This window comes from Symphodus melops (genome assembly GCF_947650265.1).
Source record: "Symphodus melops genome assembly, chromosome: 3".
Lineage (NCBI taxonomy): Eukaryota > Metazoa > Chordata > Actinopteri > Labriformes > Labridae > Symphodus > Symphodus melops.
In genome coordinates this window covers 8,742,799-8,770,016 of record NC_136693.1, presented here as the reverse complement: position 1 = coordinate 8,770,016, position 27,218 = coordinate 8,742,799, and the positions used below count along the sequence as shown (strand labels likewise).

Here is a 27,218-nt window from a genome sequence, read left to right as displayed (position 1 = left end):
CATAGGTTGAAGATACACACGCATGCACAAACAGGATCCTATGGACATGCACTAATGGAGAGGTCTCAGAGTGAGGGGCTGCACATGAAAGAGCGCCCGAGCAGTGGGGGGGCCTAAAGGCACCTCTGCATTGCTCAGGAAGTAAACTGGCTCCTCTCCAGCTATCAGACCAATTTCCAGATTTGGTCCGCACCCGCACCGACCCTCCGGTGCCCAACCTAAGTCCCGGCAGACTGAGTTACTGCTAAGGACGCTTAATATTCAAGCCTGGGTCATATTTTGATCGAATGTGAAATTGGTTGGATCAAACTGAGATCATCAGATCTTGAAGTTATGACTTTTGCTATAGACATTTTAAATGCACCAACCTGTTAGTTTTGGCAGTTAACCCTATCAGTATTGACAACTTTGGTTTAGCTACAAGGGGTCACTTTTCCTGCATGATTCACACAGCAGATCTTTAAATACATTAAAGCACAAAAGAATAAAGTAGTCATGCCTTAAAGAACGACTTTGTGAATTGTTCGTTCTGCTTCTTTATTGTTAATGCTTTTAGTCTAAATAATAATAAAAAGGTAAAATATATTGTACATTTACCAATATGTCTGGTGAAGATATTTTGTGCCATCGTGTTTAAGTCTTACAAAAATGTATGAAATAATTAAATGGAGTAAGATATACAAACAAAAATATAAAAAGACGTTGACTTTACAATGTATTTCTAGGTCTGTAGTTTACAGAAGAATACTTTTAGACTAATATGTTGCAAGACTGCCCACTGCAAAAAAATAAAAATGAAAATAGTGTAGGAGTATGCTGACTTCTTTATTGATCCTGACTCTGTAATTCAAGACTCTAAGTCTTATTGCATCATTTGAATAAACACATTTAGGAAATAATTATGAGAAAATATTTCTGTGAAATCATTTCAAGGTAATTTCTCAGCGTAGCTTGAAAATACTCAAAATGATTCGAATTCATATGAATGCACTACTGCAAATGAACACAAAGCAAAGGGTCATGCACTTCCCCAGAGCAGGGGGACGACCTCTTCAGTGAAGATTGCAGAAGCTTACATGTTCTCAATGAAAAACAACTAATGGGATTTGTAATGAGGATTTTTGGTTTTACATATCTTTGTTATTTATTGACATATTTGCGTACACATGTGTAAAATATGTCGACGCTTTATAGAATAAACACTTTGATGAACATTTTTGTGTTTTTCTCTTTTTTAGGTTGTAACGTCAGTCTATCAGTTCATAAGCTGTGACGTGTCACATTTCAAGTAAGAAGTGAAATAATTAAGCTTTTGTGTGTAGATACCCTCGTTGCTATTTTCCTGAGAATACAAGTGTAGTGTGCACAATTGCTTTGTTATATGTGCAAAAAAAAAATGTATGTCTTAATTTAGCAAAGAATACCTGTGATTAATTTCAAAGAAACTGTGGAGCACAAACCCTTTCATTTGTCAAACTGAGCTTTGTGTCAGGCTGAGAACAAACACAATGCAAATGCCTTGTTGCAGCTAAGCGCACTGTCAGTGCAGCCATTGTGATCTGGAGCCAGGCTCCATGCCTGCTCAATGTTATCTCTTGACTGTTACTTTTCCTGGCATACTTCAATTTTGAAAAATCCATACAAATAAGTGCAAACAAAGACGAACGTACAGCGAAAAAGATGTGACACCCAGCTTGCATTACAAGACACAAAGAAGGGAAGAAAAATCCACATACACAGCTAAAAACGCAATAAGAGGAATTTCTGGGTGATTCAGCAGGACATTTGTGTGTGTGTGAGGACTAGACAACATACCAACCACTAACACTTTTTAAAATGTGTCCCCTTCCCCCTGCAGGTGATCTGTCCCCCGACAATGAGCCTCAGCTCTGCTCTAGGGTCTGCATGAGTAGGGACACCAGGCAGACAGACAGGCCTTGTATTCAGGCAGAGCCGATAGGCCTGGCAAGTGTGTCCTGTTTGGCATTTAAAACACCTCCGCTCACTCCTGTGTCGTGGGAGAAGTGACGGACCTGACAGGCTCCGTCTCTTGGGAGCCACCGGGCCTCTTTCCAATCTCCCTGGGTCAGTGCGGGGGTGAGACGCCAGCGAGGAGCTCCTGGCTAGAAACACTAATTATCATGGCTGCCTCGCATTTAGCAGCACTGTGTTGAGCACGAGGTAGCGTGCCCCTCCTGGTCATGCTGTCAGATACCTCACAGGACTGGCTCTAATTGTGGAGATTGTAAAGCTATGGGTGTTTAGGTTTCAGGCTGCCACAGGCAACTCCCTGCATCACTGACTTATGTAAATAAATGGGTAAACAAACAAGTCCTTAATGCCCCTCCCCCAATTTACTCCTACTGGTTGTATTGTTTGTTCAGGTTGTCATTAAAGGCCTTCTTTTTAATTTGTGGATTTATTTGATTGGTAAATCAGGGAGAAGTCGTGTCACAGATTTCACACACACACACACACACACACACCTACACACACACACACACACACACTCACACACACACACACACACACTAGCGCAGCATTGCAGTGCTCTCACTAACACAGTAATGCCTCTGCCCAAACTCATGATAATTTAATAAATGCCTGAAGGCAGAGTTTGAGGCAGTGGACAAATATAAATATTAATTAACACACAAGGGACCCAAGTAATGTGTGAAAACTTCTCTGCCTATTGGCTGCTGCCATATTAAAGGAAACTCTGGTCGGATTTTTTAATGCTGTTCGGAATATGCATAAGAACTTCAAACATTCCCTTCTAAAGTTTACATCTTTGCACTGATATTGAGGTTTTCAGTCGGTAGCTAATGCAACTTGCTGCAAGTGCATCATACAAAAAGAAAAAAAAAATTGATGATTTTCTTTAAAGAAGCACATTCTCCACACATCTCATACAATATGAGCCATTAAAAACTTTATTAAAAAGAACTTACCCAACTCTTTTAATTAATTAGACATGTCTCAAATCTCTGAAGCATCTGATCAATGCAAACAGAATCCTGTGGTCAACCAGAAAGCATCTTTTGAAAAATTAAAGATTTTATGCAAACTAATCCTCATATATCTTCCACTCCTTCTTACTCTGCAGCACACTGCAGCATTCTTCTTACTAAAGTCTCTTTGTGTTAAGATACTGAGGATCAATAATGTGTCTGTGTGACAGGTTTGAGGGCCCTTTGGAGCTCTGCACTCCCACACATGTCTGACTTCATAGTGAGACTGAGAGAGTGGGCAGTGTGTGACAGCGAGTGCAAAACCGGTGGGCTGTCTTGACATTGGCCATTTCCTTCCACCTCGATGGCAACCCTAAGCTACGCAAGTGTCACAGCCTCAGTGTTATTGCTTACAAAGGTGTCAGAGGAAGTATGCTGCTCAGTATGTCACGACAGATGTAGTAGACTGGGTAAATATTGAAACAAAGGTGTTTATTGATGAACAGATAAGGCCAAAAAAACAGATTCTGTGAGATTATCATACAATCGAGGCAATCTATCTAGTTGCAAATAATCAACTTCGTATTTCCAAGAAACTTTATGTTCCTGAAAGTCAGCTAATGTCTGTTACCCTCACACACACACACACACACACACACACACATGCACGCAAGCACACACACACACGCACACACACACACGCACGCACACACACACACACACACACACACACACACACTCACACAATCTGACAGCCTCAACTTAACTACTCAAAGGGATCAAGTTCAGATCCCATATTACAACACTGTGTAGTGCTGTCAGTGGAAAAAGCTAAGACTTACATTACAGTCATTTCTCCAGTGATGGATCCAGCTCTGAACAGGTGTACAAGCGTATATGTTCAGCTTAGCTCCTCCACGTGAGAATCAGAGATTCAGACATACACGAGTAGCTCTGTGATATCTGGTAAGAAGAGGCCTGAAGTGCCAGGTAGAAAGAAGACAGATGGGTATGAGTTTTTCTGCCAGCTGTCTGTACTGCCTTAGCTCTGAAGCATCAAACTTTGGCACAGGGGAGAGGGTTCATGTTTTTTAAAGGATGTCTCGTACAATGAAAGTTACGGCTACAGGCTGGCACCGAGCGCTCAGAGTGTAAATCCTACGGTCAGCACCTCAACCCCAGGAAAGAAAAAATGTGCTGGGTGGTGACTGAATGATGTGTTTTTAATAGCAAATTGTTTTCATCTTGGAGGGGGATATATTTTACACAGAGAGGGCTTCATAGGGACAAAATAAAGAAGACAATTGCACTTTTAAATCAGGAGAAAAATTGTTGCTGGAAAGGACATAAAAGAGGAAAATAATTTAAAATCATTATCAACCCCTTCCCAAAATAAGCATGGAGAAATAAAAGGTGAATTCTCAAAGCGTCCATGATAATTACAAATAAAAACAATACACTAGAAATGTGTGTAATTGCAGGACAAATTACATTTAATATGCTTACAAATTGCCTTTGTAAGCTAGCTGGACAAAACACCTTGCTATTACATGGCTTCTCCCTTGGTTGCAGTGAGTACAGAATTGTCTATGTTTACAAAAAATAAATGTTTTCTTCCTGCCTTCGTTTGTTCAAGGTGTTTCAACATGTTCATGAAAACAGGATGCATGTAGACAGGGATTGTATGGAAACTATTTCCTGTTTCTAAAGGATATAAAAAAAATACAATCTGAAATAATCACTATTCATTAAAGAGTTTTTATTGTATTTAGTGTTCAGTAAAACAGGTATGATATGAAATTAAACTTGAGTGACATGACCAGCTCTAAACCTTTTTTCCTTCACATTGTTCCTGAAGTTGTTGTAGCGATCATCACAAAGCATAAAACAAAACATAAAATATGTCCGTGTTAAAAATAAATGCCGTACTCGTTTCAAGCAAGTCCTTGTGAAGTGCTGAGGTTTTTTTTTTTTTTAAGTAAATAAAGTTCGACTTGAGCCCCTTCAGGATTGCCCTCTTTAAATCTTGGTGCAGCACTATTAAACACTTTATCTGGGTAATACTGTCTGCCATGTAAAATCGCAGCTTGTAGGGGGGTGTGGGGGTGGGGCGCAGATTAAAAGGAATCACTCTCACCTAGTGGCAAATTCAACACCAGTAAGCAACAAATGGCTTGCCACGCTCTGCAGTGACATTTCTGGGGATTAGCGCATGATGTTAAGGTCGAGGCAGGACCCAGTAGGAGGGACAGGAGCTAAGCATCATGACACCCTCCACTCTCAAAGACACACTCAAACTGCATTTTATTTATTGATATGCAGGGAAGCTGCAAGCCACTTTCAGTCGGGGAGCTGAGAGAAGAAATTCGATACGGCAACGGCCATGCTTTGTAAACGCATGTTTTAGTAATTAATTGGAATGTTCAGTATTATCAATACTAACAAGTTTTTACAGCATCTCACATGGATTCAAGAACATTTCAAGAGACATCAAACGTCAAACAGAAAGTTCAGACGTTGCTGATGACCAGCTCTCTTTAAATGAATGTTTTTATGACATAATGAGGGAGAGAGACGCTTTTGAAAAAAGAGGGTTGCACCGCGAGTAAATGGCAATCTGATTCTAATGTTCAGTAAATAAAGCTTACAACCATTTTTTATTTTTTTTTAATGGAACGAATCCTTGATTGAAAACAAAAGGTGAACAGTAGAGGAGCTCTGCGTTTCCTTCGGCGAATTGGATTTATGCAGTTATTCCGCTCTGTAAGAAGTTCTACAAGAAATATTCAGCAAGAATTTCAAAATCTAGGGTAACAACTAGTTATGCTGCTTTGCCTGTCAGGATGATCAAAGGCCTTTGACTTCTTTGATTGTGTTTAAAACCTAAAAAATGTGTGCGTTGATGGAAAAGCTCACAACGGCTGTGAGTTGTATCACTCTGCTGGAGGTATTATAGACAAGACAACAGACTGCTAGCAAATAGATTAAAAAAAGCAATCATACATATCAGTGAAGGCTAGGCATACACATATCCAATAAAAACAGTTAACAGGGTATTTTAAATGTTCTTGTTGCTTATGATTTTAATTGTCCTTGATTTCAGGGTCCGCTGCAGCACCATCAGCACCCCTTCTTTCCACATCCCTGCTTACATACCACAGATTGCTTAAGTCTATTCAGCAAAAGCTAAACAAAGACATCATAGTTGCACTGTTTAAAATGACATTCTCTCTCTCACTCTTTATTGGCAAAAGAGTATAATTCAGTCTTAAAATAAACACATGAAATTGTTTTATGATTGTTTTACTAACTAACCAAATTAGCCAACTGCAGCATGAAGAACTACACAGGTAAATGTGAAGGCCTTTTCAGTAAAAAGCATAGACTGCTTGTTGGCATTGCTTTTATGATGCTTTAATGCCTCTGCAAACCAAAGAGATGTGAATGTCAGATGCATATTTATTTTTTTTAAGATTGGCTTGCAGCTTTAAATTACTTGTGAGGTTGTCACACGGCCCTGGCCCTCCGTCTTTTTGTATGCTGTCTGTTTTGTGAGCGAATTAAATGAAGATATGACTTTGTGTTTGTTTGTTTTCAATTGTCTTTTTCCATTTCTTTCTCCTCTTGTCAAGATCAGACTTGCCCTTGATTGAATATACAAACTCGTTCCCAAGCGGATTTTTTTTCTTTTTTTTTTTTACATCTTGTCACAACTTCTACAGCTTTAAAGAAAACAAAAAGAAAAAAATGAAAAAAAAGTTGCAAAACCGGGTACGGCTACAGCACAAAATAGGACAAAAAAAGGACAATCTTCTGATGTAGACATGGTCTGAGGAGTGACGCATGAAGAGCACTGAGAGGTGATATGAAGCAGAGGGTGACGGAAGCAGGTAAGTGACAAAGAATGGAGATAGGTGGTAGGAGAAAATGGGAAGAAACAGTGGATGTGTCAATGGAAGGGAGAGGAGAAAATCTATGGGGAGGATGCTGCAGCTCCTTCAGCTCACAGCGTTGGCGTAACAACTGTGACAACAGCTGAGTCAAAATACTGTCAATCAAGTGTCGACCTGTTGGGAGGAGATGACAGGGAATGATGTGTAAATGTTGAGCTCGTAAAAGGACATTTCTGCACCTCTAACGTGTAAGACTTTCATTTATCTGCATGGCATCGCTGTGATTAAAGGTTTTCATAATGGGATCTGTGACAAGCAAACCTTGAGCCACCACAGAGACATTTATCTTTCAATGTTTCCAACCAAAGTCATTCTCCTTCATTCAGGTTTTCAGACTTTGTGTCACAAGTCTGTTTAACCACATCTGGCTTAAAAACTTCTTTAATGTGGCTTCTCTTGGCTTAGTTTGGTTAAACTTTCTTCACAAAGTTTCACACACAAAATATTTTGGGTTTTTTTCTGTTAACTGAAATGTATTGTTTATCAAAATAGAATAGGGTCGTATATCGGTGCCTGTCCAATCCCTCTAACTTTAGGTCATTGACTGTAAATATTAATGGACGACGCCTGAGTGACGTCACCCATCTGTTACGGCAAAGATCTCCGGAGGCCTCACCTTTTTACGATCAACCTTCTGTTGGCAGAACAGTTAGGGACATGAACTCAGATGGGTCAACAGGATCTACCCAAGGTAACATCTCATGGTTAAGTCAAAGGTTAACTGCTTCATCCCAAAAATATGCAATCTTAAGAAGACTGTAGGTCATGAATTTATTGTAAGCGATTCAGATTGGTTACAGACTGGAATCGAGAAGCTCCTGGTTAACCAGAGTAACAATCTAGCTATTTGCAAACAGTGGTAAAATCAGTAATTGATACAAAAATCATCAAATTTGCATTTAGTAATCAATTAAATGTATACTTTCTGGAGTGACTGCTTTATTAAAAAAAACCCAAAAAAACACTGATCTTAGAAGACTTTTTGTTCGACCTTACTGCATGTAAAAGGTCTCTTGTTTCTTGTGTGGGTTAATGTAAGATATTTCTCATTATCCTCAAACGACTGATGTCCGACAAGTGTTTGTCACTTCTTCCCCTTATAAACTTGCTTTATTTTGTCTGTGACCTTTTCCCTCTATCACTTGCAGGATCAGCATGCATTCGACAATGCAGTGATTACTCCTCACCCTGTCAGCTCACCTTGACTTCACCTGTCATCACTCCATCTATTTTTCAATGCTGTTATTTTCTTTCTCACCTCTTATTAGTTGTACCCACCTGAAGTCTCAGCTGAGTACACGTTTATCTGTCTCCCGTCCTGTCTCACACACACATCAGCTATTGATCAAACAGCCTTCGTACTTCTTTAAAGTTTGAGCCCCCGATTTTCAAATTCACCAAACCGTACGGCATTTATTGTTTTTGCTTTAACAAGCATTTAATGTACTATATTTCAGAAATACTCTGTCAATATTAGATATATTTTTCTTGTGGAGGAGTGTAACATGTAACTGTGTATTTCTGATTGCCTCACATGAGGGATTCAATGAGAAGAATCCATTTGTTTTTGTCTTTGTCTCTTTTTGCTCTTTTAAACCAGCTACGGTTTGTGAATTTACTGCAAATACAGGAGGAGGAATTGTTTCCACCTTTGAGGCCCAAACTGAGAAATTCTATCAGTAAAGACATGGTAACAAAGAGATTCATTTTTCAAAGGGCATCTTCAATGATTGGTCACTGATATTATTATATATTTTTCAAACGGGCTACACAACCACCAAAAGCTCTGCAAATTAAGAACTTAACCGTGTCCTCTCATTGTGAATAAAGTACAGGTGTGTGGAGCAAGATCTACAGTAAGATGTACGGCTTTTTTCCCTGGAAACATGAGTTATTTCTGCAGCTGCAGTGCTAACAGATACACCAACAAAGTGCTCAAGGCACACTAGCTAGCAACACTAGTTACTACAGGTGTAGCTGAACAAACCAGGTGTAAAATAGTTAAGATAAAACAAATCATATTGGAGCATTGCCATGCATAAATACATACATCTAGATGGCACCAATGGCTATTGAGGCAATGCAGCACTTTTGGAGAGGCATTCATCTCTATTTTTTTTTTTTGCATTTGACAAAGTAGTTTGTAGTTTGCTTCAACCTCTGTCAACCTTTGTTGTTAACTGTATTTAAAAAAAAAAGTTTCTTGTAAGATTCAGTGTCATTCTTTTTTTTAAATAAACACTTAAGGCATCATCTCCTGAACAACAACAGCAGTAAACATGCAGTCCAGTGACTGACAAAGTCCCTGTCAGCCTGTCACTAACAAATATGTCACCTTTGCTGACCCTTAATTGTTGATCCCCCTTCAGCTATCCGGTGTCATTTTAAATACTCGGAGGCAGCTGTGAGATGCTTCATTCCACCAAGCTGTGTCAAAACCAGACGCTCCATCCCTGATATATTGTGCATGACACATTGATGAGCAAACAAAACATCTTAAGGTTATAGTATGGAGCCATCTTGGCCCATAGCCAACATTAAAGGGGTTTCTTTCTATAAAATATGTTGCAGGAGATTTGGGATATTTTGGGGATATGTTCAGCTTGTTATCCCTGACATGTTTGAACTGATACTCACTTGAATGCAATTATGTTTCTTATTATTCTTTAAATTGATTAAAGTCAACGTTTGGTTTCTCTTATCTAACAGTTAAAATAGTATTATCCATAGCTTAAACAATAAGATATCTGCAGACTTTGATAGAAAATAAGGAGCTAACCACAATAAATACTCTCGATTAGTATTGTCCACAGCCCACTGATTGGCCTAGGGTTCCCACATAAGGTCATTTACAATAGATACCTTGAATGTTTTATTTTTACATGACACCGACTTCATTTCTAACAAAAAACTGTTACATGAATGCGATTTCGATAATTATGTGTTCTGCTCTGCCTTAGATTCCCTTTAATGTACTATGAATGTACTATTCATGAACAGAAATATAATGGGGAAAAAAACATCTCAAGTGTTGATCAAAGTTAAGTCCTTACTTGTCTGGGTGGGTTCTCTCTCTCTGTCTTTTCAAAATAGACCTTAATATTCTTGAGTTTAGAAATGACTGTTGCATTTTTTTAAATGTATTATTTGCATAATAAATTCACCTGTAAGGACTCTGTAATCCCATGTGTAACAAGGATTCATTTTTTCTCTACAGGAAACAGGAACATTTCAAACATCTGCTGGAGTTCTCAGTGTCACACTCTGAGTTCTAAATTGGTAAATTTCTTCAATTAACCAGGAGGCATCAGTCTGGTTCCTGGTGGGTTTTTTGCATGAGCTAAACACCATATGCTTCACTCAGAAATTCACTGTACAAACACACACACACACACACACACACACACACACACACACACAATCTATACATGCACATACGGTATACACATTAAGATTTCATCCCGTTTTTGCAACAATTTCTAAAAGGATTTATCACGGTGACGGCACCACTTCAACACATTTCTCGGTTTGTCAGAAGTCTCTTTCTTCGCAGTTGTTCCTTGCCTCTCCTCACTTCCCTCTGGTGTATAGCTCTGAGTCCCGCTCAAAGCACACAGCAGGGGATTATTCCCTATCACAGCACTCACTATACCCCCAGATCAGTTCACCAGGGTTAAGGTGCAGCTTTCTCTGAAGATACCGTTTTCTTTGTGAGGAGTCTCATAGCGACATGTTAAGGCAGCCCAGTCAGAGAGGAACTTTAATGCTGCGATAACCCATTTAAGTTGCCGTCTCAGGATAAATACTGCCTCTCTTAGACATGTTTGTCTCTCTTGATGTCTCTCTCTCTTTCAGCAATGGGGCCTGTAAGTTTGTATTGAAGCTTGACATTGCAACAGAGAGTGAATATATTTGTGTTTTGCTAACACTCTTAACGTGGAGTGTTAAAACGTAGAAACAGTAAGAAAAAAAAAAGGGGGGGGGGGGGTGTAAGACAAGAAAATGCAACAACTTCCATTTATATTCAGTCAGGAACATGTCACCTTTTTTTTCTAAACAGATTGTCCTGCTATGAAGCTTGACTCTTACAGCTGTTTGAAATGAACGTTTTTCCACAAATACTAAATACAGAGCATCACATGCTGTGCATCATTGTATGCTCCACATAAAATGATGTCCCTATATCCATACAGAGGCGCTGCTTGTAAACAGGCAAGGCAGGAAACTGCTTGGGGCCCCAGACCAGTAGAGACAGCTCTATCCACAGAACCAGGTGGACTAACTGTAGTCAACATGATGAAACTTCATCTCTTTTTATCTTAGCAAGTTAGATGTCTGTACTTTACTAATACAAGCAAATAACAATTAGGTTGTTACAATATATAGGATTTTATATTTTATATATTTGTTAAATAAGCAGATCTGATGTAAATTAAAAATAAAAACGTTTTAATTCCCTTACGATTAGAGAAAAAAGATCAACAGATGTGTCATCCCTCTTCTTTTTAAACTCAAAGGGATTATCTTTTGTGTCTGCTGTTCCAAATTCTGCATGTACAAAACAGATTTCCTTTGGCAGTGGACGCTAAAAGGGAATTAAAATGTTGCATATTAAGTGCACGTTTCTCTGAAAATAAATATGTGTTCCCATGGCAAAGCAAATGGCAGATGTTAGATGTTTGTAAAAACACCTGATGCTCATAACAGCAGTAGGGACGGAATTATAGTTCACTGATTAGATGGAATTAGGAATGGCAGATTACATGGACACAACTGGATGATGAATCATTTTTATAATGACAACAGTTTTGCATATTGATATATGATAAGCGATATTGTCATTTAAAGAAATGGAGCATCCACTCTTCCCCACTTTAATTAAAAGAATGATTCTGTCACAGTCCACCTGTCTTCAAAAAGGTCAAAACCTTTTCAGGTGTTTTAGTTTCCAGTCAGGTGCAATCATCCGGCATATACAGCATAAGTTTTTAAATATTTCTATTAAGATACATATGTGGTGAAATATTCCACACTTATTTGTATCATATAGCCTTAACGTGTCCACATGCACAGTATGAGAGTATGATCTATCATTTCAGTGACAGACACAACAACAAATTGTGGTGTCTTTGTGAGAACACACATTTACTATCCTCTCAAAAAACATTAAAAAATAAGTAATTAGAAAAGGAGAAAAATATTGACAAGGCTCCTTTATGAGTAAAATCACGTTTTATTTTGACACAAAATATCCTTTTCACACTTAACTTTCAAATGAAAGTGAAAGCTTTGATCTCCATTTGAGAATGTATAAAAATGAAGTGTGCAATAAATGGATCTCAGAAAAAGAAGAAACTTAAACGCTAAATTGCTGAAATTGATGATGACATGCCCTTTGCAAAGCTGCAAGCACTTTCCATGAGGGGATTTAGCAGAAAACGATCAGGTGGTATACAAACACTCTGGTTAAAAACCTTGATCTCATTGACTGCACAGACAGTTAAGGGGAAAGACATCCCATGTGAATACTTTCAATTTAATTTGGTCTGCAATTGTTTCTATCTTTTTGGTGGACATTTGTTATGTAACATTTAGTCCTTCAATTACATTTGCTATCATTTTGTTATTAAAGGACTGTGTAAAAAACTGATTGGCTAATTATGCATGTATAACAACGGCCTATTAATGTGTGCCTTGACAGTTTACCTTTGTTAATATGAACCCACAGTAACTAAGCAAAGCACACGGTTGCTATAGGGATACAGCTCTATTAACAGAAGCAGGTGGACAAACTGTAGTCATATCAATCTGCAGAAACAAGTCCTGTTATTGTTAGTTTAATGTCGTGAAAAAAGAGAAAGTACAGGACAACAATGAGGAAAATGGGTAAAATGTGTTTTTTTGTTTGTTTGTTTTATTCTCACAGAACAAAGTGGGCGGGTTGTAATTGAAAGTATAACTGGAATCAGCCTCTTAAATTGGACGACAAATAATTCTCATTCCCAACAGTGTAATCCAAGAGTCGTCGGATTTTCTCCTCCCTATTGTGACTAATCATCAGCATAGAAGATGCTCTTCATCAGCCCACCCGTCTGCTCACCCTCGCTGTTGGCACCGAGTGCCACGATAATGACGGAGGCTAGTCTGTGCCGATGTTTACTAGCTGACAGCAGCACCCTGCTCTCTCTGTATGCTCCAGCAAGCACTTCCATTTAGCTCACTTCTGAAGCTCCTGCCTAATTTCTCTTTGGAGACAGAAATCCTTTAAACCCCATTCTATCCTGGGGCAACATATTTACTGAGGGCTGGCTTTCCAATACCTGAGAGAGATTAACACTGCTCCCTGATTTATGAATCCATGCCACCCACCTACAGGCTTGGTCAGGGGCCCTTGCTATTCTACCCTCCTCTTTACTCTTCACACAATGGGATTTAGGTATCAGAAGGAACACTCAAACACAAACACACACTTCTTCGTATACAGCAGGAATGGGCTTAAGGAGAGTTAAGAATGTGTATATGCATAGATCACCCCTTGAAATTTCTCTTAAGAGAACACAGAATTGGCAAGGATAAAATTGTCTAATTCGCCTTTTGGCAAGAGAAAAGAACTCAAAACTAAACTCTATGATAAAAATATCTCCAGGACAGAAAAAACCTTGACAATGTGTGGTTTAAGAGACTCTGTATTGATGTATCACTTTCACATGAAGGGTATGCAAACAGGTACCCAAGGTCTATCACTGCAGCATGGGCCTCCAGTCACAAGATCTGTGACATCCATCTACTGTTTTGGCATCCTACCACTTCACTGGCATCACTAGCTGTCTGTGACTGAGGTGGTCGGATGGCTGCCAGACTGAGTGACAGCCTGGTATTTGTTTATCCTGAATAGTCAATTGCTGGGCATCTGTACTACAGGAACAACAAAGCTGCTGGCACGGAGTTCAGTGTTTCACCGGACCAGTCTGTTACTCTTATTCAATTGAGGAAAACGCTTTGAAATTGTCCTAATTTTCAGCAATAGAGCATTTATAAAAGGCATCATGTAATGCATTTTTTTGGTGCTTAAATATGACATGACAAATAGAGACTGTTATAGCGCAATCTCTCTGCAACATGTGTTTTATAGTTGCAACTGAACACATGCATGGTGGCCTAAGGACAGTACAAGATATGTCTGTGTGGAGGGTCTCAGCAGCAGCACAACCTGTGGATCAGTTATGAACACATGGTAGGAGGTATTGGTGCATATTCAATTTCTGGTGACTTCTTTTATCATCAGTTAGAGATATCATGGCAGCGGATTATACATCTTCTGTTCGTCACCCGCTAAACACGGTACATGCTTTGATTGCCCGGACTATAAGTGAATTTCAGGCTTCCACAGCTTTAAGTCAGTGTATTCCCACACCGAGCTATGATCGGCTGCTGAAAGTGTTTGTAAAAATCTTTGTAATTATCATTTGAATCGTATGCATGTTTGTTACATGATGCCTGGTGACATTTCTGTTATCTTTCACTATCTTAAAGTTAATTAATTTAGTTTTCAATATGGAGATGTCAGTGCCAGGAAGTGCACATTAAGTATTCTTGAAGGGTTGAGGTTTAATCACAAGCAAGACCAAGGGGCTTTAGATAGTCCTATCTCATAATTGCTCCATCAGGTGCACAAGCTTTTGAACTTGTCCCTATTTGCTATAGGCATAAATATAGCTGCTCTCAACTGTGTAAGATGAGGGCCATCATGGCCACAACCTCCTGTCATGATTACTGCCACATGCCCTTGGCTGTGGCACTAACATGCTTTCCTCTCCCCCTGCAGCTCAGAGCTGCTGCAGACTGCTTTTTGGCCAACCAAAGTCACAAGTGTCCTTAGTCACTGCCTACATTCCAACCACTGGTCACATAATGTATGAAAGCTTGTGCTGAATACAAAATGTGAGTGTGTGGGCATGTGCCTGTGACTGTGCTTTTGTTCCCTCTTTTCTGTGACAAAGTGGTTTTACCACTAACATTGTTCATCTTCATCTCTCTGTTAACCACTTTTAGACTATCAATATTAGAACATTGATTAGCATTAAAAACCGAATTGTACACCTTTTCTGTGAAGGGGAAAGGTAAACTTATGTTTAGATTTGACCTTTTTAAGCAAATGGACCATGACCATTCTAAATAAACCAACGCAGCTGACTGTGAAAATTACTGACATCAGGTATGCAGCTATACTTTGGCAACAGTATAACTCTAACAGACTGAGCAGATGGACAGACAGCAGAGAGGTGGTTTGCAAAGTTTCTATGGGCTTTTGGATGCCCCCCACATTGATAGCTTGTTATCACTGAACACTACCTTGGTTTAAGCACGGTTTACTTTTTCAAATAAATCTTTTCACGTCAATAATAGACAACTTTATGCAATAGTTAACTTTGTATTCAGTGCGACACACCGACATGGTTGTATCCTCCAGGCTGTAGAGTGCTAAAAGAAAAACATTTGTACACATTTTTGTGGTTGGTGATCAAAATTTAACATCATTTCAACCATGTTTACAATCTTCTCCAGTTTTGCACATTGGGGGATGTTTTGGAAGATTACCATTAATGGAATTATGTGAAACAAATAATGGGAATATATATGACATCATCAGCATACAATTGACCTTGCCTGATTGTGGTCTTATATGTGCATCGGATAAATTATGATGGGACCAAAGCAAAAAGCAACTCTGGAGTGTTAGTTGAGGTTAAAAGCCTTAGAGGGAAGTAAGCAACCTGCAGACAACCTCTGAAACTGAAAAAAAAAAAAAAAAAAAAAAAGGTCAGTTTGTAACAACAACAAGTTTGCTTTGGAGGAATGAAGAATAAGGTCATGTTGCCTGCAGTATATATGGTAAGAGACAATTCAGATACAACATAAAACATGTCAATGTAGACAAAATGTAAAAAAGCAGGACTAGACGAGTGAAAAAACAGAAAAGATGTTTACTGAACCATAACCTGCTATACAGCTTTAAACATAACCAAAACATAATATCTTCAAGGGTATTTTTCATTTTCTTTGACGCTGTTATGAATACAACCAAGGCTTTGCAATTGACTGTACAAGAGAAATATATACCCTGCAAAAGTCAGAACATACTGTTACATCTGCCATGACCTCATCAGTTCGATTTGATGCTTCATGATATTCTAAAAAAAAGCAGTAAAGTTATGAGTTGAATGCAACGAATGCTTATATTTCAAGGTTTGCAAAAAAAAAAAAAAAGATCTGAGCATAAAACTTTTCTCACTTAACAGTGGAACTGCAAAGTTACATTTTTACAATGAATTGCAAAGTAAATTAGTTCCTGTTTTGTGCTGCGCAGTATTCCAGCATTTCCCCTGATGACAAGTCTGGTGGCCCAAAGGTAAATACAGTGAAGAGGCTGCCAATCTTCTCTGCCATAGAGAGACAATTGGGGCGCCAGGGAAATATAACAGCCCAAATTTGGCATAAGCAATGATGAAAAAAACATGGCACAGCGACCATCTTGCTTGCCTAAAGCATATTTTCGAAATATTGTGAACTCAATAGCCAAGATGCCGTAAAAAATATGGAAAAAAAAAAAAAAAACATCATGAAAGGATTATATTACCTTGTCCAAATGGCTAGACATGTGTTATCTGTTAGAACCAGTGAAATTGTGATATTTAGATAAAGGTTTTCTTGCCCAATAAAGATACGGTTTTAGGAGTTATTTGGATTTTTATGTAATAAGCTGCAAACTTTGGAGCTTGAAGAGATACTTTGATGTTTCAGACAAAGCAGAAAGGGTTGGAGCAGAAAAAAAAGCAACGAAGGAGTTATCCATCATCTCCTGTCCATCAATGATTAATGGTTAAAGTGGTTCCATTTTCATGCTAGAGAACATAACAATCTTGCATTTGAGCATTTTGTCCCTTTCCACGAAGCTCCCCCCACGTCGCACTGTGCTATTTCAACAAGCACCTTGTCCACTCAACCCTTCTCGCCATGTGCTCTCTGCTCTCTCCCTGTCAGTTGGGGAGTGTATCTATGCATAAATAGTGCAAACAACCCTTTTGGTGAACCTTGTGCCTGTTAACAGTACTCATCTTCAAACATCCCCATCAGTTCAACCCGTGCTTCAGTACCTGGCCAAACTCCTTCCATAATAAAACATGTTTTAATGTTCATTCAGAGGCTTGAAATAGCTGGACAATTATCTATGTGTCGATGTGAGCATAACATATTCCAACATGCTACTTATTCTGTTGTTTGGAGGAGACTTTAAAAAAAAAGGAAAGACAATGCTGTTTTCTTTTGGAGAGGCCACTCCTTGTGATATTCTCAAAAAATGAACACGTATCAAGTCCTTGCCTTGCATTGCTTTTTTGCTCATAGATGTAGATGTATAAAATATATCCCAGGGATATATACCAAGATGAGCTGCATGTCTATTTACAGAACCCGAGTCCCCGCAGGTAACACAAAAGCAGAAACAAATAAACAGCATCCCAACTATAATTTCCAAGTAGTAATCTAAACAAATGGAGGAGTGGAGGTGCAGTATTCTGACTCACCTCCGATTCACCTTAACTGTGATTTAATTATGAATGAGCGGGAGAATTATTTCCACCAGAAGATTAAACACCTTATATTATTGGCTTGCTGCAATCCCCAACATAGTAAAACATAGAATAACTGCTGACAATGGCTCGGTTTATTACACAAGACATTTCATATTCTGCAGAATGTGTTTGTAATGTTTTGTGAATGTGCTAGTTAACCTCCCCTTCTCTGTAGCGCATACATTAGAGCAGATACATTATGAAATGTAATTGCTCAATGCTTTCTTCTCAAATAAATAGTTGAGTAAGACAGGATTTTACAAGATGCTTTATAATCTGCTCAGCTTGGTGAATGGACTTCAGCTTTTGGACTTTGAGTTTTTCTTGTCTTCGGACTACTTTTACTCTGCAGGTAACACCTACTTATTTACACACTGATGGCAGAGGCTTCTTTGTAACTTATACTTATATATATTTAAGTTTTATATATATATATATATATATATATATATATATATATATATATATATGTGTGTGTGTAACAGAAATGCGCAGTGGGATCTCGCTAGTTGGTTTTTGTGGCTTCTGGTGTTTTCTTAAAATTCATGGAGTAACAAATGCCTCCCATTGTCATTAATTGGAAAAGGAGTAAATTAAATTAATTGTTAACACTAAAAGGTACCCTGACTAACTTACATGAAAAAACCTAATAAATCCACCTATTGTAAAAAGCATTGTAAACTGCAGTGTGAATCAATGCGATAGGGAAGAGGAAGACTGAATACAATGGTGAATCCACAAACTGATGATGCTGACAAAGGTTGTTGAAGTGACTTTTAAACGTGTATCTTTTGTGTCTTGTTTGAATGGATCATGATGCATATTACACTTCACACTTGTCAGCTGTTATCTGTGAAATAATTGTTCTTAAATTCAAGATCAACATGTTTGCTTGATTTTAATGTTTCTTCTTTTATACGACTTTGCCTGTTCATATCGATGTCTTTAAAAACAATGGGCCATGTCTCAACTTTTGAGAACAAAAACTGTCATATTCTTACTTTAGAAAACAGTTTTGTTTAACAAAAAAAAACCCTGATTAATATAGGAGTTCTCCTCCCCTTCATTTGTAGTCAGTGATGGTGATAATTGCCGTATCACAGCTCGTGACATTCAGCAGCTGTATTGATGTTAGGTTCAGGCTTTGTTTGGAATATATAAATGACAAATAGCGGTATCTTTAACAAGTCCACTGCTCTGTTTTGAAAAAGCAAATTTAATTATAGTGCATTAGTCTAACTCTGAGTGTCAGTGAAAGAAGATTCAAAGACAAAGGATTGTGATATGTATAGAAACGCATAAACAGTGATCTTAAAAAAAGGAATTTTTCACCAAGAAAACAAAGTGAACAGCCACACTGCAAAGTTTGAAATCAAACCAGACTCAGACTGACTTTTGAACTTGTTTAAATGAAACATTTTTCATCCAGTCAGATTTATAACCAGCAGCAGAACCTGAATGTTGCTGTGACAATAAGGAAATGTCTTTTTAGGAGAGCCAAATATTTCTTCAAAAGTGCATTCTATAAAGCCTTAAATAAAGGTTTTGGAAAACAGATACTGAACGTGTCACACAACAATTGCATTTTATTCCATTTCAATATATGAAACATTTCTGGGAACAAAACAAACCGACTTTGGTTGGAGATTGAAAAGAGAAGCAGCTCAGTGGCTTTGGGTTTACTGGCAGTAACTGTCTAGTGATAACCATCTTTTGCATGGACTTCTGCTGCTTGTTTAAAAAGCATTCCACGGTATGCATCCACTAAACTGCTGCCTTTATCCGATCTTTTGCTCAGCCAGGGCAAAGATATATATATTTTTAATCTAATTTAAAATGAAAAGGACACAGTAAGCATGGTTTAATGGGGCCTAAATCCATTTTAAATGCCATAACTGAGCCTTTTTTTGGCATTTGAGGAAATTGTGACATATTGCCATTGTTTTTATCAAGTTTTCTGCCACTTATTATAAGTTTGTCTTGTTTGTGTCTTTATAATATTCATATACATTTCTGATTGTGCCCAGAAGATTCTCAAAACATGACAGCAAGCAAATACGGTTCACTTGCACAGTGCTGTAGTGACTGTAGTGCTCGTCTCTGTGCTTCTGCTCACTCTCATATCAGGACAGTGCAGAAGTGACAATAACGTTTCAATGTTACTAAAGAGGAACATAAATGACATTCCTGTTTTTGACCTTTACATGGACAGCAGACGTGAGTCTTCTGGTCATTTCAGACTTTAGATTTAAAGTTTAATCGTGTTGCAAGACAGGTCAAACAACACCTCGTTATATTCGTCTCGCTCTCCAACAACTCATTCAAATTTCATCTCACAGTCCATTTCTACTTGGCTTTGACTTTCCGTGTGGGTTTACTTGTGTATGCGTGATTGTGCAAGTGATCTCTTTGTCTTACCGCTCTTTCTTTCTTGTCTACACCATTTTTAAATCATTCATATAGCACTTAAGAAAATAATGGTTGTTTTAAATGTTTTATAAACAAACATGACATCCGTGCTTTGCCTCACTCTCCTCCCTGCTTACTCTGGGCCCTCTCTCTTTCGCTCTCCTGTCATGTATTATTTCAGCTTCTTTGTAGTCTTGGGACTCTTGTCCATGCAAGAGAAGTCCGACAGACCTCCACATCCCAGTAAACAGTTATAATATTATTTCAGAATTGTTACAGATTGTCCATCTTATGTTTCACCCTAAGTATACACTCATTTGCTGAACGTATTGCTGGGGTATTTATTTCATTCTTTCATTATGACTTCTTCCTGCAGAAACTGTCTGAAATAACTTCCATCTGTAATTGCAGAGGGACATGCAATGCTCCAAGTAGATATGAAATCAAGTGCCTATTACTTTTCCCTTTACAGTTGATTTGATATGTCTTTTATTAGTGTTTCCTAATATAAAAAAACAAACAAACAAGATGCTTCAATTTCAGGCTAAAACAACGATAAACTATGACAAAGCAAAATGATTAGAGATGCTTGGGGATGATTCCTTAAGGTATACACTTAACTTGTATATCTCAATCAGGGGCATGTCCATATTTTTTGGACTGGGGTGGCTAAACTGGGGCCCTGATGTGTGCAGGGGTGGCCTAAATTTTGTGAGCACACACATGAATAAAGATCATCTACTGTAGTTACCCCTTCGGTCTTTACACAATCACATCGACTTTCAAGTAACACAAGGTTGGCACATGCAGCTTTATTTTTCTAGAACTCAAAAATATCCAAAGCTGCTATTTAATATTTAAACAAAATTGCAAACAAACTTCTGCACACTGAAGACTATGAGCTCCCTGTTGCAAGGCAGCCTGATTGGTTTGGTGATTTCAACTCATCCCACCTCTGGCAAAGCAAATAACCAAACATTTGGGGTGGCTGGTAAAATTTCAAAAGGGGCCCATTTCACCCCTGGCCACCCCTCTGGAAACATCCCTGATCTCAATGCTTGTTCTTGGTACTTGCAGAAACCACCTGAAGTAGAGATACTTTATTGCTTATTTTGTTATTTTTGTTTATTGTTGTGTATAATGTAATATAACTTTTTTTTTAACATAGAGATCTCAGTTCACATGAGTCAAAGTATCGTGTGTGTCTGTATACCTGGCAAATGAAGCGGATTCTGATTCTGTAAGAGGCCCAACAACTGCCATGCAGTATGTTGTATTTGGAGTAATACAGCCCTACTTTCATGTGCATACATAACACAGTGGTGCACATTAAACTCAAATTGTTCTGGGGTGAAGTTGGGAGTATTTCCTTGACAATTTGGTTCCTTGGCAGCTGGTAATTCGTCTCATTGGGTGTAGAAGTGCAGCATAGGGTGTATTTATGCTAATCCATTGGTGAACATCCAATGGATTGTGTCTGTCTGCTCAGCTCAGCAGACCTGTGTTCCAAATTATTTATTGCATTTCATTTGGTGAAGGAACTCCAACATAAACCTCTCGTTTTTTTTGTTGTTGTTGTTTTTTACGTTGCTAATTTTCCAGCGTTACCGTCACCGTTCCACCTGTCTGCTTAGTATATTTAAAGTGGAAACAGTTCACACTATAATCAAGAATCATATAATGATTTACACCTCTTTGTCTGCTTATCATGCCTTTATCACTACTGTTCTTCTCCTTCTCTCCATTTATAACCAGGTAACAAGAAGAAACCACCACCCAACGTCCCTGATGCCGAGCCACCACCATCGGACTGTTTTGTCCCCACAACCACCGCCATCCTAAATCACGCACAGCCTGCTCCCACCTCCGCCTCAGCAGCAAGGAAGTGTGGACAACAGGAACACAAGGAACACAAAGGATAAATCCTTCTTCTATCTTATCTTATATGTCCGCCTTTTGTAGAGCGTCTTGAGATAACGCTTGATGTGAATTGGCACTACACAATTAATGATTGACTGACTGATATTAATTTAAATGAGGTAAGTCTGGAGAAACAATATATTCATGAACCTTTTAAAGGGTGTAATTCATCGAACATCATAAGATGTTCTGAGTCTTTATCTCAGATTAACATATTTCCTGGTTTTTAGATTAGTTTAAAACATTTTCATCCACTACATGTATTTTTTTCCTTTAATTGATTTTTCTTATTGATATGTCCAAGTTTAATTCTGACCTAGAAAGTATTGATTTGACAGAATAGTTTGCCAAGACTTCACCAAGTTAACTCTCAAACTTCCCAGACTGGAGGCTGTCACTGCTGAATGTTAATTAGACCCCTTGTTCATTAACGTTGATAGTTCCAAGCCCTTTAATTGTTTCTTAAGGGTCATTTGTTTCCTCTGTGCATGTTATTTATGTCATTTTTTTTTTATTTATCTGACATGGTTGATTGAGAATATAACACATTGAATCACTCCAAATCGTTTCATCCCTCTCTTCAGCACCACGGACAGCGAACATTAAGACACTGTTTACAACCCTGCTTGTGCTTTCTTGGGAGTGTGCTCTGTGGGGAATTGCGTGTAAAACTTTAAGAGCTTTTGTAAAAATCCTCTCAGAAAACACTCTTAAAATCAATCATTATTGGAAAAAGGGTTCTGCAAGGTCTTTCTCCTTGCAAGAACCACATTTGCTCATAGACTTGTATTACTCTCAAGTTTGTTTTTTTTCCCTCTTTTGGAAAGAAAAGAAAATCACGACTGCTGTCCCCGATTACAATCCATCTGTTATTGTTGTTTTCTCCACTTTTATGTTCAAGTGTTTTTTTCTTCACATTGTTTACTGGCCGCAATTTCTTTTATTGTGTGAAAGCTTTAGGGATATGCTCAATTCACAGAGACATTTAAAACATCTATTTAGGCTTTACTGCATTATGAAAAAAAAAGTAATGTTAGACATCGGACTTTCATAACTCCCACGGCGCGTGTTTCTTCAGTTCTGATGAAAGCCTCAACCTACGCAGAAGCAAAATTACTTTCCTGTATTACATAGAAGATAATTAGCAAGTTCACTTCAAGAAAAACAGGCAGGGCCGCTAGAAATAAAAGATTGCTTGATCAGTTTTACCCCTGATTACTTATCAATGGAACAAAAAGGAATTCTATGTGTTTGATGAAGATAACATGGAGCTGTTTTGTATGTTTTAGATTATGATTCAGTTAGGCCCACTGTGTGGATGCTGCACTTGTTTGGACAACTACAGACAGTGTTGTCTTTTTTAATTCCACTTCATTTCCATCCCAAATCAACAAAGTTCTGTACTCTTTTCAGACTGTTTTGTTTGGAAAAAAAGGCAATCATAATAATAAATCATGTCTAACATATTAGAAAACCCCTGGTTTATTGTCAATAATTGCAGAATGTCTAGGTATTATAAAATCAATTATTTTATAGCCAGTAGAGCTTATTCTGATCAGCCCAATTCAGACTACCGTTTCACAATGCGATATTTTAAGCTCCTGTGATGTTTTGCCTTCAAAGCGACAAAGTGATCGGCCCCCCTCTGAACCCTCTTTGGAGGTAGTAACAGAGGCATTACAGGGGCAAGACAGGATCACCGGAGCCAGCAGGGGGAGGGGGAAGAACACCGTGCGTGTGTGCGCATGTTTGACTGTGCGTGTATGTGGAGTTCCCACTTTGCCGTGCTTTATCATACTAATGCAATGCCATACAGCAATAAATTCACAGGATGCCAATATTACCCAATATGAATCTCTAAAGGTGTCAAAGCATAAGAGCTCCATTGTTGCACAATTGGACTCCAAAAAGTGCTCTTGCTTGAATCTAAAGGCAGCTTAAATCTTTCTACCATATGACATCCTTTGCTGAAGTAAAATAAGCAGCCTTAAAACGATTTTTTCAATATCCATGTGAAAAACCAAAGACTGCAGAATTATAATAAATTAATAAATCTTTCCAACTTTGAGGGTTTAAGGTCTTTTGAACACTCAAAATATGTCAGAAAAAAATGGTGTAGTAATATTTCTGTCAGAGCATGAACAAAACAATATGCTAAGACCACCTACTGTCGAGGTCCTCAACTCCAATGTTGCAATGAAATATCTTGAAAAATAGTGTCTGTCTGTGTCAAAAGATTGAGTCATATTGTACAGTTAGTAAGAAAAGAGTGTGAAAGGAGTGCTTTTTAAGTCTGACAGAGACTTACTCAAAACAAGTTAACCCATGACCACCGTGTTCAAACACCCGCAAATACCACCTCCAGCTAACACATCCCTCATAGACAGGACGTAAAATCATTACCGTGCCAAGCAGCAGGGCAATGATCAAAGACCACTGTTGTCGATGTTAATGGCTTACTGATAAGCAAACAACACAGACAAAATGAAATGCCAATGCTTAAGGACAAAAAAATATGGCTTAGTTGTAAAACTATAAACCGTTTTTGTAAACAGCCATGTTGCCAAAAGGAATTCCTGTGAGTGTGTAAATAGGGGGCTTAGTTTTATTTTCAGTCATGAGTTGTACAGTTCATAATGATTTTGTTGTTCATTTAATACTTCTGTCCATCTCTTCACAGCACATCGTTTTGGTTCATTTGAATATAAAGATGTAAAAAAATGAAAAATGAACATTTTGATCATGTGTGCACTGGAGGTAACATCTTTTATCAGGATGAAGGATTGAATCATATTCAGCAGGATCTTGTCATTTGTTTTACTCCAAATGTTGAAGACTAACTGATATTTGGTGAGTTAGCTTTTTACATGCAAACAGACGAAGAGGCTTCAATAGACTGTCACTAAGCACACAAATAATATATACTTCATTTAATTAGACTTCTTGTCTAACCCTAACCCTGTTTAAATTCTGATCTGACTTCTGTTGATAGAATTTAAAAAAAACCTTTTATATTTATTGTGGTTTCTCATTACATTTACATCTTAACTCTTTTCACATCGAACAAAGTGATGCCAATTAAACATATAAAGTAATGACACCCAATGAGAGTGCACATCACTGGACTATAATTGCTTATAGTTTAATTATAGCATTCATATATTTAGAATTGTCAATTATTTTTCACTTAATGGCCAAAACACTTTGTAAATGACGATGAAATTATGAACCGTGTCCTCGGAAAAACTATAGTCGTAAAAAGTTAATTTGATGGTTTGACAATGTAAGACAGCATTGCTTCTGTATTATATCAATGTTATGACTCACATGAACAATGTTTTGATCTACGGTATGTGTTCACTGTTTGAACAGTTGTATTGATGGAATCTGCAAAACATCCAATTTAACATTACAATCCTTTAGCATCAGCTTTTTCTTTGATTAAAACGCACATTCTTTGGCTTTTTTTTTCCCTTGTTAACTGTTTTAGCAAAAATACACAGAAACATATTCCTTGCATGTGTAAATGTACTTGGCAATGAAACTCCATCTTGACCTCTTTTATGACCCTTTGCCTACATTAACCACAATGCAACTCAGTCGAACAATCTGGTCTGATGCTTTCGGTGAGCTACGAAGGTCTTCTATGCTCACTTTTTCCTTCTTCTTTTTTCAACAGACCCAGGTACTTTTTGTTGTTTTGTTCTTTAAAATTGTGTTTTCAGACTCAAGTGGGCAGTGGTATTTGGGATCAAAACTCTCCGTGAGCTACTTGAGTTGCTTTATTCCATAGGCCATGGTGCACGTATTCCTTTGACTCTTACTTGAGTAAAAAAAAAAAAAATTCAAGTTCTGTCTCATACTTGAGTTGGGAGTAGCCAGCTGTACAACAACTGCACTTGGTTAGCTCATGTGCAGTTCACTCATTTGTGAAGACAGTGAGTCAGTAGGCCTGCATGGTACTCACTCACCACATCAGCACAAGTGTGGGTTCATCTGTTAAGTTAGACTGTGTCTGAGATCATACACTCACTACAGCTTACTCACAGCGCTTTGCATTTAAGCGATGCCGGCTGCTCCACCTTTGGCAGGCAAGCTGGCATCGACCTTGAGGCGATGCGCTTGATCTTCGCGCAAGCCTCACCTCTTAATGATGAAATGAGAAAACTGGGTCGGAGATGTACATTCCCACCCAAAATAGTGGGAAGTTAACATCTTCAGCTGAGCACCAAGACTTCCAACTGGGAAATCATCTCTAAATAAATCAAATGAGTTTCACAAATAGGTGAGGAGCCTATGGGAGGCCCAGGTTTGCTCCTGGGAGGAATGAACAAGTCCGGATGATTAACTGAGAAATGAATGACCTGCTCGTGTATCCACTAGAAACCTACTTGAGCAATCAAATGATTCCAGATTAAATGATAGTTGGCACGTTGAGTTCTTTATGGAGACTGATGTTGTTTTTCATGACTATTTATTATCTCGGTTCAAGGATTTTTAGTCATTCCCCCTCGAGCAAAAATCTGAAATGTTGCTTTCAATTTCCCAAAGCTGCACTTTAAAACAAAGCATGTTTCGACTTGAATGAGCTGTATTGTATATGAACGAAAGGACACAATAATGATGCATTCAATGTCTTTTGTCTCATTTTGCAGCTTTTTAAAAATGTTGTGATCATGGCGCATCAAACTCCCGAAGCTTTTGCGTGAGACAAAGTAAGAGAGAGAGAGAGAAAGAAATCCAAAGAAACTGACAATGCGTGCATGGTAAAGCAAAATGGTAGTCTGCCACGTGAGATATCAAAACTCACCAGAGTTGGGATCAGAGTTGCCGTCAGCTTCGGTCCTCTTGTCGGGGGAGGCCTGCTCGTAGAAGTCGTCCTGCGCCTGCACCAGAGGGAGAGGTTGAGTGAGGAGGGAGCCACTGCCTACAGGCTCGTGGTCCCCCAGACCGCTGTCACTGCAGCTCTCCTGAGAGCCGTCCGGCAGGTGAAACGTGACGCGCCGCTGCGACTAGAACCAAGAGCACAAAACAGAGCCTCTGATGTTAAAGTGCTCTGCTCTGCCCCCTTTAAAAAATTTAAGTCCTACCACAAAGCAATTTTACTTAGAGCTGAACAAGCTCACGTATGCTGCTTGACACGCTGAGTCCTGATCGGTACTGCAGTGTGAAATAGGCAGCCTTGGGAGTTTGACTGATGATGTCAAATACATTTACAAGTAAGGAAGGCACGAATGAATAAAAGGGTTCATTTTCAGAGGAAAACTGAGAATGATTGAGGAATAAAAGGTCTCTTTTTATTGACCTGGGCCCAGTTATTGATGGGAAGGGGAGCTAACACATGGTAAATACAG

At 38.4% G+C, this 27,218-nt stretch overlaps 1 protein-coding gene across 4 annotated transcripts in view; it reads right to left on the bottom strand.

Annotated features, from left to right (window-relative positions):
* pcdh9 (protocadherin 9) overlaps positions 1-27,218 on the bottom strand; it is a 194,762-nt gene that overhangs the window by 31,950 nt on the left and 135,594 nt on the right. For 2 of the 4 annotated variants that reach the window (XM_079339863.1, XM_079339862.1), the window contains one exon: positions 26,675-26,876. In XM_079339863.1, coding sequence (XP_079195989.1) covers positions 26,675-26,876 — 202 coding nt within the window. The remainder of the gene's footprint in view (positions 1-26,674; positions 26,877-27,218) is intronic. The other 2 variants (XM_079339864.1, XM_079339865.1) reach the window with 1 other exon arrangement.